The sequence below is a fragment of the Hemitrygon akajei genome, chromosome 19, assembly GCF_048418815.1.
Source record: "Hemitrygon akajei chromosome 19, sHemAka1.3, whole genome shotgun sequence".
NCBI lineage: Eukaryota > Metazoa > Chordata > Chondrichthyes > Myliobatiformes > Dasyatidae > Hemitrygon > Hemitrygon akajei.
The window spans coordinates 67,022,005-67,039,398 of record NC_133142.1 but is presented as its reverse complement, the minus strand read 5'-3'; the positions used below and the strand labels follow the sequence as shown (position 1 = coordinate 67,039,398).

The following is a 17,394-nucleotide window of genomic DNA, read 5'->3' as shown; positions in this document are numbered from 1 at the left end:
TTTTTTCTTTGGTAGTTGGTAGGGGGTTGACTTTTTTTATATAAAAAATTTCTTTTATGATGTATGACTTGTCTTTAAATTTTTGATTACAGAGTGGTATACCTTTATGTGTTATGCTATAACATTTTGATCAATTTTATTACAATATATGAATGTACACAAGTTATGTTGAGATGTATCTATGTGTTGCACTCTGTAAATCTTTTTTTTCTTCTGAATAAAAATATTGTAAAAAGAAAGAACTATTATGGGTGATTACACAAACACAGATCAGTCAGCAGCCTGGAGCTCCTCTTAATACAATCAGCAAGACTACACAATTAACCAGCAATTCTTCACCTACAATAGAATCTGTTGGGCACATAAAATAATGCTGTGATGTGACATCACAGCAGTATGTATACAGATCTTTCCAATTTTAACAATTGCAAATATTCTTATGTATCAATGTTACACTGTGTACAAGAATGTGGGTTTGACTTTGGTAGATTAACCTTCTGAAAAGTCTGAATTGCTGAATTCAGTTAATTCTGCACTCGGCCTTTTTGAATTAAACTATAATAGACAAGGGTATTGTTATACCAGGATGCAATTAAATAATGGTTCACATGAAGCCCAGAGTGTGCACATGGTTCTAATGATTTTTTAAAAATTTGTTCTGTCATCTTGCTGAATCAGAAAAGAAGTATTTGTAAAGAAGGCACCATACACAAGAAATCACTTTATTGGGAACATGAAATACAGAAAGAAAAATGCATAGTGAGGTAGTAATATAGAAAACAAACTGATACACCTCATCCACTAAATGAGCTGATCTGCAGAATGCTAGAGGCAACCACATATCTGACAAACTTTCACATTGCCTGCTCTCTAACTCTTAGCACTAGTCTTGACCCAGAGTTCCCCACTTGCAAAAAGTACCCCTTTTATACCCTTCAAAGCCCCTTACATTGGTATTTTCCCATTTGATACCTACACAATGATCTCACCTTCCTCAGACAAACATGTATTCATCATTATCTACTCTCAAGGCTGTAAACTTGTATTCCTATAACTTTCTCAAAATAATCCCACTTCTAGGCTAACACCAGTTTGTCACACAGACTTCTATTTTAGCATATACCAAGGAAGAATCACATGTAACTCGTTCCTTACAATGGCAATAATTAACAATAAATATGACAAGAACAAAAACAGCAGAATGGTGCAGACTATATTGCAACAAAAATAAATAAATGTGGAATAACCAAGAGAACCAATGTGGCAGCACCACCAGTAAATCAGTGCGAAAGAAATAATTGGTTCAGCAGTAGAGCTGTTCCTAAATGTAGAGATCCATGATTCCAAGCTCCCAGATCTTCTCCCAGGTTCAGAGAAAAATAAAGGGAATGACTGGAGTGGCTGGCATCCTTAACAACACCAATAGCCTCCCTAAAGCAATACATCATAAAGGAAGTGCTAAGCATGTGATTGACAGTGTCATAACTATGAAGAAGTAATATTAACTGGTAAAAGTGTAGCTTCTTACACTAGTTTTTCTCCCATCAATTTCATTTGTTTAAAAACAGAAAACACATTTTGAAATAGTTTTCAAATTGACTGTTCATAATAATTTGTGGTTAAAAGAGACATGAATAGCTTATTAGTATTACAATGTTTATTAATGTGTCAGACACTGAAGAAGAATTTGTCAAAACGATAAAAATGGAGTGTAAATTGCAATCAGGAGAAAGGTAAGGGCAACTGAAATACAAGCACAATGGTCTGCTCTTGGACTGAATGAAAATGACAACATGAAATGGATGAAAAAAATCTTTTCTTACCACAGATTCATCAATATTTGATATTTGGTTATGACTCATATCAAGTGTGGTCAGCATATTCCATCGTGGGATAATAGCAGCAACTGGATGTTCAGATGCCATCCCCTCTACTTCCCACTGTTCAAATTCAGAAGCTTCTGGCACAAGAATATCCTAATTAAAAGAAATCAAGCTCATCAAAGCTAGAATAGGCTAATACCACCTAAACAAAGATTTCCTGATGCAAATCAAATTTAATAAAAGTATAAATAGTTTTTCTCATCAAGCAAGAGAGTTGTGAACAGATTCAGAAATGGTTGCTCCACAACTTCAGAACTCCAACTTAACCCATGCTTAACATCCAATCAAGACTGGTGTCCAAAATATAGGAGAGATTTTCAAACATTATGGGGACCCTTTCTGAACTATTTAAAAAATCTTTGAATTGTTATTAAAATATAGATCTGGGCTATTATTATAATAAAACATTATATGGTAAAGTACTCTTTTTTTTCCCCCCTCTTGTTTTTTTTAAACCAACCAGCTTTATCTTGGTAGGGGGTATAGATTATTTTATAATATAATTAACCATATTGTATTTCATCATTCAATTTATTTTATTTGATTGATCATCATGGGATACTGTGATTGTATCAGTGTGATTTATATACAGTGTTTTTTGTGCTGTTTTACTTTGATATATATGAATCCTTATGAATTCTGTATTTGTGTATACAAAATGTTATAAAAATATTGGAAAAAGAAAGAACAAAATATAGAAGATAGTGTGGAAAAATGACTTTCCTCCCCATCCTATGCTGGGGCAAACCTTTAGTGATTACAGTCCCCACATATGCATAAGACAGGCCATTTGTTGATACCCATACTTTAGCTCCAAAAAACATCTTGAGAAAGGAAAATCAAGGTCAGAACATTAATTGGGTTTGGGTTCACCAAGGATCCCATTTTCAATAAACGGAGAGGATAACTGGTAATTAACTCTCTGTCAACTGGTTAAATTGGAATAAATAAGTTGTTCTTACATTTTCAAAGCCCTACTGAAATGCATAACCAGGTTACACTTGAGAAAAACCTTGACGAATATCTGTCAATCATTTGGTAATTTATTCCATTAATTCACTTTCAGACCATTTAAAAGAACAAGTTAAATGCCACTTTTCCTCTTAGGCAATGTCTCAGGATCAAAGGTAAACGGTTTCCACTTTACTTTTGTGTGCTCCTTGGTGGTCAACAAGATTAATATTGCATGTGCAGACTCTACCAGGGTGGAATTTGTTCGCTAGCCAGGTAGGCTAATTGTGGGCATGAATGAGAAGTTGGGGTTATTACAATCTCTTCCACCATACTATAAAAAACTTTTAGAACATCCCTGAATATTTTTTAGCAGCAATCTCTTAATTGCTGTGAAAAAAATTAGAATAACTTTGTTTAGTCAGCATGGCATCAAGCACACAAATGCTGTTGCTTGCCAATCAATTCAGGGTGATTTGGGCCACATCACTGGAAACAGCGGTGTGTATACACCAATGTAAATTCATATTTGCACCAAAAAATATTGTCTCTAATCAGTACTAGACTGTTAAATATACCGGTGTTTACACTAAAATCTGAAAGTATGTTGAAAAGCATTGCTATCGATCACCCTCAAACATACAAATTAAACCAATATCTTTAAAAAGAATAACATTTTTCAACCCCACATTTTGATATTTATTTACATAATTTCACCAAACACCCCAGATTTACCACTTGCTGCAACTAAGATGTATCTGTATTACAGTGGAGTAAAGGGAACGACAGAGGCATGAGAGAGGAGTTGGGCAGAATTGACCGGAAAATAACACTGCAGGGATGACTGCAAAGCAGCAATGGCTGGAATTTCCAGAAGCAAGATGGAAGGCTCAGGATATATACATCCCAAAGAGAAGCAAGTATTCTAAAGGGAAAATAACACAACATGCTAACATGTAAAAATTAACATAAGATCCAAAGAGAGGGCATAGAATACAGGTAGCCCCCATTTTTCGGACATTCGCTTTACGGTACCTCACTGTTACAAAAGACCTATATTAGTTACCTGTTTTCGCTAACAGATGGTGTTTTCACTGTTATGAAAAAAAGCAGTGCGCACCCCGAGCAGCCAAGCTCCTCCCCCAGAACTGCATTCTAGCCGCCATTGCTTAAACACGTGCCTCTGAGCATCTGTGCTTTATCTCAATTTATTTTGAGCATCCGTTAGCAAGATGAGTTCTAAGGTATTGGAAAAGCCTAAAAGAGCTCATAAGGGTGTTATGCTCAGCGTAAAGCTAGATGTAATTAAGAGTTTTAATCGTGGTGAACGAAGTAAGGAGATTGTCCGCGCGTTAAACTATTTACACTATTTATACACAGAGAGAAAGAATCTTGAAAACTGCCGATGTTACTGTTGGTTCTGCTCGTAGCAAAGTGGACTCTCCTAGTCAGCATCCAATAATGGAAAAAATGGAAAGTCTATTGCTTAAGTGGATTGATGGGTGTACAAAGCGTGGTGTTCCATTAAGTTATCTTATACTTAAGGAGAAATCAGTCAGTCTTTTTAATAAGCTGAAACAGAAAGCACTGGATGATGGTGATGAAAATGTTGCAAAAGTGGAATTTAAATTTAGTCATGGGTGGTTTGATCGGTTTCCGAGGGCAGCTTCATAGCTTAGTTTACTGGAGAGAGTGCTTCAGCTGATACCGAAGCTGCCGAAAAGTTCCCAGCAGAACTGAAGAAAATTACAGAAGGTGGTTATTCGTATAAGCAAGTGTTTAACTGTGATGAAACCGCAATTTATTGTCAAAAAAATTGCCAAGCACCCCAACCTCCAACGACTCAGCCTAACATACCATCATCAGTGTGCTCGCTGTCTTCCTGATTTCGGTAAGTGAAACTACACTGTACATACGTTATTTCTACTTTATGTAGGCTATGTATTTTTATGTGTTATTTGGTATGATTTGGCAGCTTCATAGCTTAAAAGTTACTGGAGAGACTGCTTCCGCTGCGTAGTGAAATTATACGCTACGCTAGACAGTGCTGCAATGATTGCAGAAAAGTATTTCTACTTTATATAGGCTGTGTATTTATCATATCATTCCTGCTCTTACTATATGCTACTGTTATTTTAGGTTTTATGTGTTATTTGGCATGATTTTGTAGGTTATTTTTTGGGTCTGGCAACGCTCACAAATTTTTTCCCCCCATATAAATAAATAATTGCTTATTCACTTTACGACATTCTGGCTTACGAACCGTTTCACAGGAACGCTCTACCTTCAAATAGCAGGGGAAACCTGTACAGCAAAAATTAGTGGGAAGTTACAGGATTGGGAAACTTTTAAATACCAATACAAGGCAACTAAAAAAGTAATTAAGACCCTAAGACCATAAGGCATAGGAGCAGAATTAGGCCATCTGGCCCATCAAGTCTGCTCCGCCATTCAATCATGGCTGATCCTTCTTTTCTCCCATCTCCTCCTCAACCCCAGTTCCTGGCCTTCTCCCCTTAACCTTTGATGCCATGTCCAATCAAGAACCGATCAATCTGTGACTTAAATACACCCAAAGACCTGGCCTCCACAGCTGCATATGGCAACAAATTCCACAAATTCACCACCCTTTGGCTAAAGAAATTTCTCCACATCTGTTTTGAAAGGGCTCCCCTCTATCCTGAGGCTGTGACCTCTTGTCCTAGACTCTCCAACCATTGGAAACATGCTGTCTACATCTACTCTGTCTAGGCCTTTCAACATTCAAAAGGTTTCAATCCCACCCCCCCCCCCCCCCCATCATTCTGAATTCCAGTAAGTATAGACCCAGAGCCATCAAACATTGCTTGTATGATAACCCTTTCATTCCTGGAATCAATCATGTGAACCTCCTCTGGACCCTCTCCAATGCCAGCACATCTTTTCCAAGATTAGGGGCCCAAAATTGTTCACAACACTCAAGGTGAGGCCTCACCAATGCCTTATAAAGACTCAGCAACACATCCTTTCCCTTGTATTCTAGACCTCTTGAAATGAATGTTAACATGGCATTTGTCTTCCTCACCACCAACTCATCCTGCAAGTTAACCTTCAGGGTGTTCTGCACAAGTACTCTCAAGTCCCACTGCATCTCAGATTGCTGGATTTTCGCCCCGTTTAGGAAATAGTCTGCACATTTATTTCTACTACCAAACTGCATGACCATACATTTTCCAACATTATATTTCATTTGCCATTTTCTTGCCTATTCTCCTAATCTGTCCAAGTCCTATTGTATCCTACCTGTTTCCTCAACACTACCTACCCCTCCACCAATCTTCATATCATCTGCAAACTTGGCAACAAAGCCATCTATTCCATCATCTAAATCATTGATATATAGTACAAAAAGAAGTGGTCCCAACACCGACCCCTGAGGAACACCACTAGTCACTGGCAGCCAACCAGAAAAGGGTCATTTATTCCCACTCGCTGCCTTCTACCAATCAGCCAATGCTCTAAGCATGTTAGTAACTTTCCTGTAATTCCTGTCTTAACTTGCTAAGCAGTCAAAACTTCCCAATCCTCTATCTTCCCACTAATTTTTGCTTTGTTGTATGCCCTTTCTTTTGCTTTTACAATAGCTTTGACTTCCCTTGTCAGCCACAAGGGTGACATTTTACCATTTGAGTATTTCTAAATTTTTGGAAAACACACGTCTTGCACCTTCCTCATTTTTCCCAGAAATGCACGCCATTGTTGGTCTGCCGACATCCTTGCCAGTAGCTCCTTCAATTTACTTTGGCCAACTCCTCTCTCACTCCACTGTAATTTTCCTTACTCCACTGAAGTACTGCTACATCTGACTTTACTTTCTCCCTATCAAATGTCAAGTTGAACACAATCATACTGTGATCACTGGCTCCCAAGTGTTCTTTTACCTTAAGCTCCCTAATTTCCTCCGGTTTATTACATAGCTGATCCCCTAGTAGGATCATCGACAAACTGCTCTAAAAAGCTATCTTGTAGACATTCAACAAACTCACTCTCTTGAGATCCATTACCAACCTGATTTCCCCAATGGACTGGCACGTTAAAATCTCCCATGACTACCATAACATTAAGGTGGTAAAGAAGGAATACAAAAGTTAGCCAGCCGATAAAATTAAAGAGGCTACCAAAAGTTTCTTCAGATAAATAATGTGTAGCAAAGAGGTGACAGTAGACATTGCAACGCTGGGAAATGATGCTGGAGAGGTAGTAATGGGGGACAATAACATGGTGACAAACTGAATAACTATTTTAGAAACATAGAAAACCTAGAGCACAATATAGCCCTTCGGCCCACAATGCTGCGCCGAACATGTGCTTACTTTAGAAGTTATCTAGGATCACCCACAGTACTATTTTTCTAAGCTTCATGTACCTATCCAGGGGTCTCTTAAAAGACTGTCGCCAGCAGCCCATTCCATGCACTCACCATTCTGTGTGAAAAATTTACCCGACATCTCCTCTATACCCATTTCCAAGCACCTTAAAACTGCGCCTTCTCATGCTAGCCATTCCAGCCCTGGGAAAAAGCCTCTATCCACACAATTAATGCCTCTCATCATCTTATACACTCTATCAGGTCATCTCTCATCCTCCGCCATTCCAAGGAGAAAAGGCCGAGTTCACTTAACCTATTCTCATCAGGCATGCTCCCCAATCCAGGCAACAACCTTGTCAATCTCCTCTGCACCCTTTCTATAGTTTCCACATCCTTCCTGTAGTGAGGCGACCAGAACTGAGCACAGTACTCCAAGTGGGGTCTGACCAGGGTCCTATGTAGCTGTAACATTACCTCTCAGCTCTTAAACTCAATCCCACAGTTGATGAAGGCCAATGCAACATAGGCCTTAACCACAGGATCAACCTGTGCAGCAGCCTTAAGTGTCCTATGGACTCGCTCCCCAAGATCCCTCTGATCCTCCACAGTGTCAAGTGTCTTACCATTAATACTATATTCTGCCATCATATTTGACCTATCAAAATGAACCACCTCACACTTATCTGGGTTGAACTCCATCTGCCACCTCTCAGCCCAGTTTTGCATCCTATCGATGTCCCGCTGTAACCTCTGACAGCCCTCCACACTATTCACAACACCTCCAACCTTTGTATCATCAACAAATTTACTAACCTATCCCTCCACTTCCTCATCCAGCTCATTTATAAAAATCCCGAAGGGGTCCCAGAACAGATTCCTGAGGCACACCACTGGTCACCGACCTCCATGCAGAATATGACCTGTCTACAACCACTCCTTGCCTTCTCTGTGCAAGCCAATGCTGGATCCACAAAGTAAGGTCCCTTTGAATCCCATGCCTCTTTACTTTCTCAATAAGCTTATTGGGGGTAACTATCAAATGCCTTGCTAATATCCATATGCATTACATCTACTGCTCTACCTTCAATGTGTTTAGTCACATACTCAAAAAATTCAATCAGGCTCATAAGGCATGACTTGCCTTTGACAAAGCCATGCTGACTATTCCTAATCATATTAGGCCTCTACAAATGTTCATAAATCCTGCCTCTCAGGATCTTTTTTTAGATTCTTAATGTCTAAATGCTCAGGCTTTTAAATCCACTGTAAGTCATCCCTACAATCGCCAAGATCCTTTTCCGTAGTGAAATTTTGCACCAGTCTTCATTGTGAAAGACAGCAGCAGGATGGTGGAAGTACCAGGTATCAGGGGTCATGAAGTGTTTAAAGCTACCGTAACTACAGAGAAGGTTCTTGGAGAACTGGAAGATCTGAAGTTAGACAAGTCACCTGGACCAGATTCTTAAAGAAGTAGCTGAAGGGATCGTGGAGGCATTCATAATGATCTTTCAAGAATCACTAGATTCAGGAATGGTTCCAGAAAATTGGAAAAATGCAAATGTCATTCCACTCTTCAAGAAGGGAGAGAGCCAGAAGAAAGGAAACTATAGCCAGTTATTCTGACTTCAGTGGTTGGGAAGATACTGGAGTTGATTATTAAGGATGAGGTCTCAGGGTACTTAAGAGTTACATGATAAAGTAGGCCACAGTCAGCATGGTCTCCTCACGGGAAAATCCCGACCAACATATCTGTTGGAATCCTTTGAAGTAGTAACAAACAGGATAGATGAAGGAGAATCCGTTGATGTGCATTTGGATATTCCAGAAGACCTTTGACAAGGTACCACAGATGAGGCTGTCTAACAAGCTATAACCCATTGTATTACAGGATAGATTCTGGCAAGGATAAAGCAGTGGCTAATTGGTAGGAGGTAAAAAAATGGAAATAAAGGGAGCCTTTTCTGCCTGCTGTCAGTGACTAGTGATGTTCCACAGGGGTCTGTGTTGGAATTTATTCTTTTTGCAATACATGTCAATGATTTGGATGGTGGAATTGAGGGTTTTGTTGGAAAGTTTGCAAATAATATGAAGCTAGGAATGGGGGCAGGTAGTTTTGAGGAAGTAGGACTTAGATTAGGAGAATGGACAAAGAAATAACAAATGAAATACAGTGTCAGGAAGTGTACGATCATGCCTTTTGGTTGAAGAAATAAAAGGGTTGACTATTTTCTAAAATGGAGAGAAAATACAAGTAACTGAGGCGTAAAGGGACTTGTGAGTCCTTCTGCAGGATTCCCTAAAGGTTAATTTGCTGGTTGAGTCAGTGGTCAGGAAGGCAAGTTAGCATCCATTGTAAGAGGACTAGAATATAAAAACAAGGATGTAATGCTGAGACTTTATAAAGCACTTTCATAAAGTGAGGGCTCACTTGGAGTATTGTGAGCAGTTTTGGGCCTCTTCTTAGAAAGTATGTGCTGAAACTGGAGACGGTTCAAAAGTTCACAAAAACGCTTCCAGGATTGAATGGTTTGTCAGTGAGTGGTGAATTTGTGGAATTCCTTTCACAGGCATCTGTGGGGGTCAAGTTTTTAGGTACAGTGCCTATAAAAAAAATATTCAATCCTTCCCACCTTGGAAGCTTTCATGTTTTATTGTTTTCCAACATTGAATCACAGTGGATTTAATTTGGCATTTTTGACACTGATCGACAGAAAAACTGTTTTGTGTCAAAGTGAAGATAGATCTCTACAAAGTGATCTAAATTAACTACAAATATAAAATAATTGATTGCCTAAGTATTCACCCTCTTCACATCAGTACTTAGTAGACGTACTTTCGGCAGTATTTACAGCCTTGAGTCTGGGTGGATAGGTCTATCAACTTTGCACATCTAGACACCACAATTTTTCCCCATTCTTCTTTACAAAACAACTCAATCCCTGTCAGATTGCACGAGGATAGTCAGTGATCAGCCCCTTTCAAGTCCAGCCATGAATTCTCAATTGGATCAAGGTCTGGACTCTGACTTGGCCACTCAAGGACATCAACTTTGTTGTTTTTAAGCCATTCCTGTGTAGCTTTGGCTTTATGCTTAGAGTCCTTGTCTTGCTGAAAAACAAATCTCCCAAGTTGCAGTTTTCTTGACTGTAGACTGCAGTTGCAGACTGCATCAGGTTTTCCTCCAGGATTTCCCTGTATTTTGCTGCATTCATTGTATTCACTACCTTCACAAGCCTTCCAGTGAAGCAACCACACAGCACGATGAAGCCACCACCATGCTTCATAGTAGGGATGGTGTGTTTTTAATGATGTGCCATGTTTGACTTATGCTAAACATAGCTTGAGTCGATTGGCCTAAAAGCTAATTTTCTTTTATCCATCTCCTGACTTGAATTTTCAGTAAACTTTTCGCAGAGTTGCTTAGAGTGTTCTTTTGTCTTCGTGGTGTAGTTTTTTTCCCCAAGATACAAACTCACCAGATACAGGTGTATTTTTACTACAATCAATTAAAACACCTTGACTGCACACAGGTGATCGCTACTTAACTAATTATGTCCAAAACAACCGGCTAAACCAATAATGATTTGGTGTGTCATATTAAAGAATATAAAACCAAGGATGTAATGTTGAAGCTTTATAAAGTTGGTGAGGCCTCACTTGGAGTACTGGAAGCAGGTTTTCGCCCATTATCTTAGAAAGGATATGCAGAGACTGGAGAGGGTTCAAAGGAGGTTCATGAAAATGATTCCACGATTGAATGGCTTGTCGTATGAAGAGCATCTAATGGCTCTGCACCTGTGTTCCCTAGAATTCAGAAGAAAGAGATGTGACCTCATTGAAACCTATCGAATGGTCAAAGGCTTGATAGAGTGGATGTGAAGGGGGTGTTTCCTATGGTGGGAGAGTCTAAGACCAGAGGCTATAGCCTCAGAATAGAGGACGTCCTTTTAAAATGGAGATGCAGATGAAGAGGAACTTCTTCAGCCAGAGAGTGGTGAATATGTAGAATTCTTTGCCATAGACAGCTGTGGAGGCCAAGTCTTTAAGTCTACTTATGGCAGAGCTTGATAGATTCTTGATTGGTCAGAGCCTGAAGGGATACGGGGAGAAGGAAGGAGATTGGAGCCAAGAGGAAAATTGGATCAGATATGATGAAATGGCACAGCAAACTCGATGGGCCAAATAGCCTAATTCTGCTCCTATGCCTTATGGTCTAATATGCTAAAAAACCAATGTTCACAGATTATATTGCTTTATAACCACATACCTTTCCAACCAAAATGGAAATGTGACAAATATATTAAAGGTTACCTTCATTGAAGCAGTTGAAAAAGACACAGTCATGGTAGCTAATGAGTGCTTCAGAGAAGGAAGTCCAATAATTTGTTCAGCATCACAATTACTTATCTATAAGACAACAGTAAAATCAAGATTGAAATTTTATAGTAATACAATGGAAATTACTTCAAATATTAAATGTGCTATTTATTCCACTAGTTTTCAAATAAATTGAAATATGAAGCAAAATTTAAAATCAAAAGATGTCAAATTCCACCCAAAAAAAAACATTGTTTCTAATCAGTACTAGTCTGTTAAATATACTAGTGTTTATGCTGGTATCTGAAAGCATGATGAAAATCATGGCCATCAATTACCCTCAAATGTACAGACTAAACCTATATTTTCAAAAAGGGTACAATTTTCTCCAAATTAAGCTAGGAATCAATTTGACAGTAACTTTATTTGGAAGTATAGAACTATGATTATACAACAACAAAGTGGATGAATGTAAATTGAATTGTCTCCATTAATAATCTGCACAGTTAATGATAGTCAAATAGCATTGAGTAGATTCTTTTTTATTCAAATCTTTTAACTACAAGATTGTGGAGTCTGGTTCTTTCCATGAACAGAATTCAAAGGGTTATTGTACAACGCTGATTATGCATATTGCCCCAGAGTTTGCTGGTCATGGTGCAATAGAAAACATTTGCTGTTATTTTGTTAAACTGGCAAACATTACATGGAATCAAAACATACACATTGAAGCTCAATAGTCTTACTAACCTCAATCTGAAGAACAGACTTGAAAATCGACAAATCAAATTTAAGATGATGTTCCTGAATATTGCTATTACCCACAGATCCTCTAGTGCCTGTTATCTGTTAAAAATAAAGACTTTTCAATGTATAGGCTTCAACATTCTAATATTCTTCTGAAATGATCATTTGTAGCTCACATGTGAATGCTAGATCAAAGTGCAAGGAAGCAGGCCCTTTACCACAGTTAAGTTTCAAGTTCAGGCGGAGAGGTAATTGGGAAGAGATGTTAAATAGCACTTCACCCAAAAAACAACTACTATGGAAGAGGAAGAACAAAATTATTTAACGTTATCCTCAAATTGGTTTTCTACTATTCCACGGAGATTATTTTGAAGCAAACATTTTCCAAAATTGTATCAAAAACATGAAATCTATTATGTTAGTTATACCAAAGAATACTTTAGAACCAACAAATTAACATGAAACAACTGCAATGAAATACAGATCAAAATGTGATACTTAAATGCTTTCAGTGGAAAAGAAATTTTACCTTCAAATATTTAAGTCTACAAGCAAAGTCCAGGACGTGTCCAAGATCAGTCCTGGCATCTCCACTAGCACAGGTGGGACTGGCCAGTCTCAGTTGTTGAGTGATTGCATATAATTGTAATGGTCTCAGACAGAATACTTCACCTGCCAAAAGCAACTGTTCGCCTATTTTTTTAAAAAAAGAGACATTTGAAAAAAAGTTTACGGCATTTGTAGATAAATAACACTTTGGAAAAAATGCAAAGCCGATTACGTGTTTGGTCTAGACATGAACTTTTGGTTTTCCGACTAAAATGTTACGAATGTGAAGCAACTCTGATGGGCCGAAGGGTGCAAAGTCACCCCCTCCTTTTTGAGAATCACAAGATCGCTATTATTTCGGGTCTGAGACCCAGGAAATGAGAGAGATACACATCATGTCAGTAATGAGAGAGAGACGCAGGATAACAGAAAAGGCAGTTGTTATTGACAACGCAGGAATACACAAAAAGTGGAATGTCTAACAAAAGCGGAACGGAACCACTGATTACTGCTATTGTCTCTTGGAGAAGGAATCGTGTATTGAGAACTGTACTATTCATTGAAACCCCTCAGGGGGCAACCAGAGTGGTCTGGTTGAGGGATTGCGTCATCCCAACCTGACTGACATCTGAGACCCCGTGAGTGAGGATAAAAGTCGGGTCTGGGGAACAACCCCTCAGACGCACCAGGAGAAACGCTATGAGATCGGTGGGGGGCTTGTGTGTGTGTCCATCCTTGCCTGGGTGACGAGTCCTCCACGGAACGGTCTAGCTAAAGGACGGATACGGATCAAGATCTTAACAAGGAAAGTCGGCAAGTTTTTCTCTCTCTCTCTCCAACAACTGCCACACGGTGATCAGCAACGACGGCAGCCTGTATGAACTGAACTGAACTTTATATTTCCATCGGACAATTCATTATTCCCTAGACAACAATAGAGCTTATTTCTTATTGATTATTATTATACCCGCACTTTTAGGTTTAGTATTGACGATATATGTTATCTGTATATTTGCATTGATATTATTTTTGTGTATTTTTACTAATAAATACTGTTAAAAATAGTATCATCAGACTTCAACGGCTACTCCTATCTTTGCTGGTAAGACACCCAGTTATGGGGTTCGTAACAAAAAAAAACTAATTCTTCAAAGACATCTCTCCCTCCTTTTCATAGAGCCTGCCTAAACAAATGAGCTTCTCTGCAACAGAATTTAAAATGAAAATACCAAACTGATCTTTGACAATTAAAGTTACCTGCTCTCTTTTCTTTAGCTCTGTACATAGAATAGTAATTGCTCCTAAATTTCATTCTACCTCAGTATACCTACACAATGTGTACCTTCCACCCTTTTTAAAAAGAAAATATTTGCCATTCTTATTGTAAGCACAACTGAGATCTAGAGGACTTGAAGATTAGAAAAGAATACTTCATGTGTTGCAAGTACCTTATATATTTGGCAACTACAACAAACAGGCGCAAATTCCAAATAATTGTTTCCCTTTCCCCCCCTCATAACCACTACAAAATTTCAGCTATCACATAAAAGATTGTTTCTTAGAATCTTAAAGCTATACTGAGTAACTAAAAAAGTCATTTACATTTTAGCTATATTTTAAAGCTACTTTACTTCAGTATACGTGCTCCTTAATTATTAGTCAAGTAAACTATTGCAATCCTATAGTATACCATAGACGACCTTTTAAGATTTGCTCTGATAAATTTTAAGGATTTATAAAATTTTAAAACTGAAACACCATACCTTTGTGAAACAGTTGCTCAGCAAGGGCAGCAGTAATACCATTTATCTCCTTTAAAAAAAAATCGAGAGCGCAAAATTAAGCTATTTGCATTTCCATAACCTAGATCAAGAGTGTATATCTATCAGATGAGCTGACCTAGACCCAGCACATAGAAGCAATCATAAGAAATTAAATTGCTGGCAAACTTTCCTTAAGAGGTTTGGCTTGTCACAGAACACTCTACTTCAACAGATGTTCATAATGAAAGTACCCTGACTTATTTGCAGCAATTCAAATACACAAGAAAGCAAGAAATTTCAAATAGTAATGGACTGTGCCCAGTCCATCATGTGTATCACTCCCCATCATGGTTAGCATCCATGGGAGGTGCCAAATCAAAAGGCAATATCCTTAGGGTGGCACAGTAGCATAGAGATTAGTGTAAGCCTTTACAGTGCCAGATATCAATTAGAAGATTAGGGTTCGATTCCCACGGTTGTCTGTAACGAGTTTGTAAATTCTCCCTGTGATTATGTGGGTTTCTTCTGGGTGCTCCGGTTTCCACCCACATTCCAGAAGCATTGAGGTTACAGATAGTGAGTGCTGTGCTGGCAGAAGTATAGCAAAACATGCGGGCTGCACCCCCCCCCCCCCACCCCCAGCACAGTGTGCTAGTTTTGCTGCAAACTATGCGTTTCACCATGTTTTGATGTATGTTACAAATCCTATCTAATATAATCCAATCCATCAAAGATCTCTACCATCTGGACCATGCCATTTTCTCACAAGTACCATTGGGCAGAAGGTACAGAAGCCAGAAAACCCACACCACTAGGTTCATGCACAAATACTTCCCTTGACTACTCTTGAATCAACCAGCAAAACCAAAATCACAACACTTTGAACACTTCCACTCAAATGGACTTTTTTTGTTCCAATTGTGTTTGCTTGTAAAAATTATGTTTATAATGTTTTATTGTGTGAATACTGTTTATGATGTTATGTGACCGAGATGCTGCTACAAATAAGTTCTTCATTGCACTTGTCCATACAGGTAGTTGTGCTTTGACTTTACAAGTAAATTTGGACAATTAACACAATTCATGCAAATGGCCAGACTAGTCATCCAGAGAAAACATAACAAAATGTCATCTTAAGACATTAATAATTTGAAGTTGTTCTTTTAATACAAAAGAATGAAAGTAGTTAAAATAATCAGTAGCTCTAAAGCAGATAAAACTATCAGATGAACACAAACAAACTAGCTCAATTCAGAGAAGGAAATTACCATAAATTACTCCATTTGGGATATCCCAGCCAAACCGCAACTGCAGTGCACTTTTACCCACCCTCTGATGTAGTAAACCAAGCTATTAAGTTATAACAAATTACTACATACAGAATAACAATCATTTGCAATAAGTTGAGTGGCTGGTTTCAAGGGATGCCAACATACATGAAATCATCTTGAAGTTGCACATACCAGCATACTTTAGCTAGCTCTGGTGAAGATCAGATAATTCCCAACAAGCTTTGTAGCTCAACAGAAGAAAATGGCAGGTAGATTTTATTCACACAAGTTAAGACATCTTTCCCTCACTGCATTTTTCTGAAGAAGTTATTCTGCTTTTACCACGAGCAAATCCTGTAATTGATTTCCTCCACCTTGCAAATAAACTGTTCACCGATTAAACTGATTCCTTGTTACATCAAAACCCTACACTACCTTCAACTATTAATAAACAAGGACTTTCTTTTATAAAGCTTTACAAGGTACTTACTTTGAGGGAGATGTGGAAGGAATGTATACACAATCTCATCCGTCAAGCTAACTTTAGATACATGCAATACTGTATCTAAAATACTGAATATTTAATATCAAGAACACATACAAGAGCACTATATATCACTGTGGCATAATTTTAAAACTTACATATAGATCAAAATGCAGAAAGTGCGACATGACTTTTGGGGCAGCCAAAGGGAACTTTGTTAGAAGGGTTTGCAAATAAACTTCTAATTCTTTCTGCCTTTTTTCTACAAATGTCTTGGAATTTTTGCCAATAATCTTCTTCGGTGGAAGCAAATTCTTATCTATCTTTTTTCCTGCAGTCAGCTGTGGGGAAAAAAGGAAAATATTTGTAATTTACAAAAATCATTAGTATTTCAGTACATGACATCACATAAAATACACCACCTTGGTGAATAGAAGCAGCCATCAGCTCCAAGGTGCAGAACACTTACTAGAGAAGGGAGAAGTGTTGAATTGAGAAATATTTACCATGGTTATCTTAGCAGAAGAAAAGGAAAAAGCACATCAATTATAATATACAGTGCCTATAAAAAGTATTCACTCGCCTTGGAAGTTTCTATATTTTTAATTGTTTTACAATATCAAATCACAGTAGATTTAATTTGGCTTTTTGACACTGATCAACTAAAGAGACTCGTGTCAAATTGAAAACAAATTACTACAAAATTTATGATAATAATTAAACACAAAATAAATTATTGAATGATTACTCACCCGTCAATTCAGTATTTAGTGGATGCAACTTTGGCAGCATTTACAGCCTTGAGTCTATGTGGATAGGTCTCGATCAGCTTTGCACATCTGGACACTACAATTTTCACCCATTCTTCTTTACAAAACTGCCCAAGCTCTCTTAGATTGCATGAGGATCATGAGTGAACAGCCCTTCTTAAGTCCAGCCACAAATTCTCAATTGGGTTGAGGTCTAAACTCTGACTTGGCCACTCCAGGACATCAACTTTGTTGTTCTTAAGCCATTTCTGTGGAACTTTGGCTTTGTGCTCAAGGTCCTTGCCTTGCTAGAAAACAAATCTCCCAAGTTG

General features: G+C 38.1%; 1 protein-coding gene across 15 annotated transcripts in view; it reads right to left on the bottom strand.

Moving 5' to 3' along the window:
* nisch (nischarin) overlaps positions 1-17,394 on the bottom strand; it is a 132,370-nt gene that overhangs the window by 99,952 nt on the left and 15,024 nt on the right. For all 15 annotated transcript variants that reach the window (XR_012102192.1, XR_012102186.1, XR_012102187.1 and 12 more), the window contains 6 exons: positions 16,472-16,654; positions 14,559-14,607; positions 12,776-12,939; positions 12,250-12,345; positions 11,494-11,589; positions 1,824-1,976 (listed from right to left, as the gene is read on the bottom strand). Coding sequence is in view for 8 of the 15 variants with exons in the window: in XM_073072692.1 (XP_072928793.1) it covers positions 1,824-1,976; positions 11,494-11,589; positions 12,250-12,345; positions 12,776-12,939; positions 14,559-14,607; positions 16,472-16,654 (741 nt within the window). In the remaining 7 variants the exon portion in view is untranslated. The remainder of the gene's footprint in view (positions 1-1,823; positions 1,977-11,493; positions 11,590-12,249; positions 12,346-12,775; positions 12,940-14,558; positions 14,608-16,471; positions 16,655-17,394) is intronic.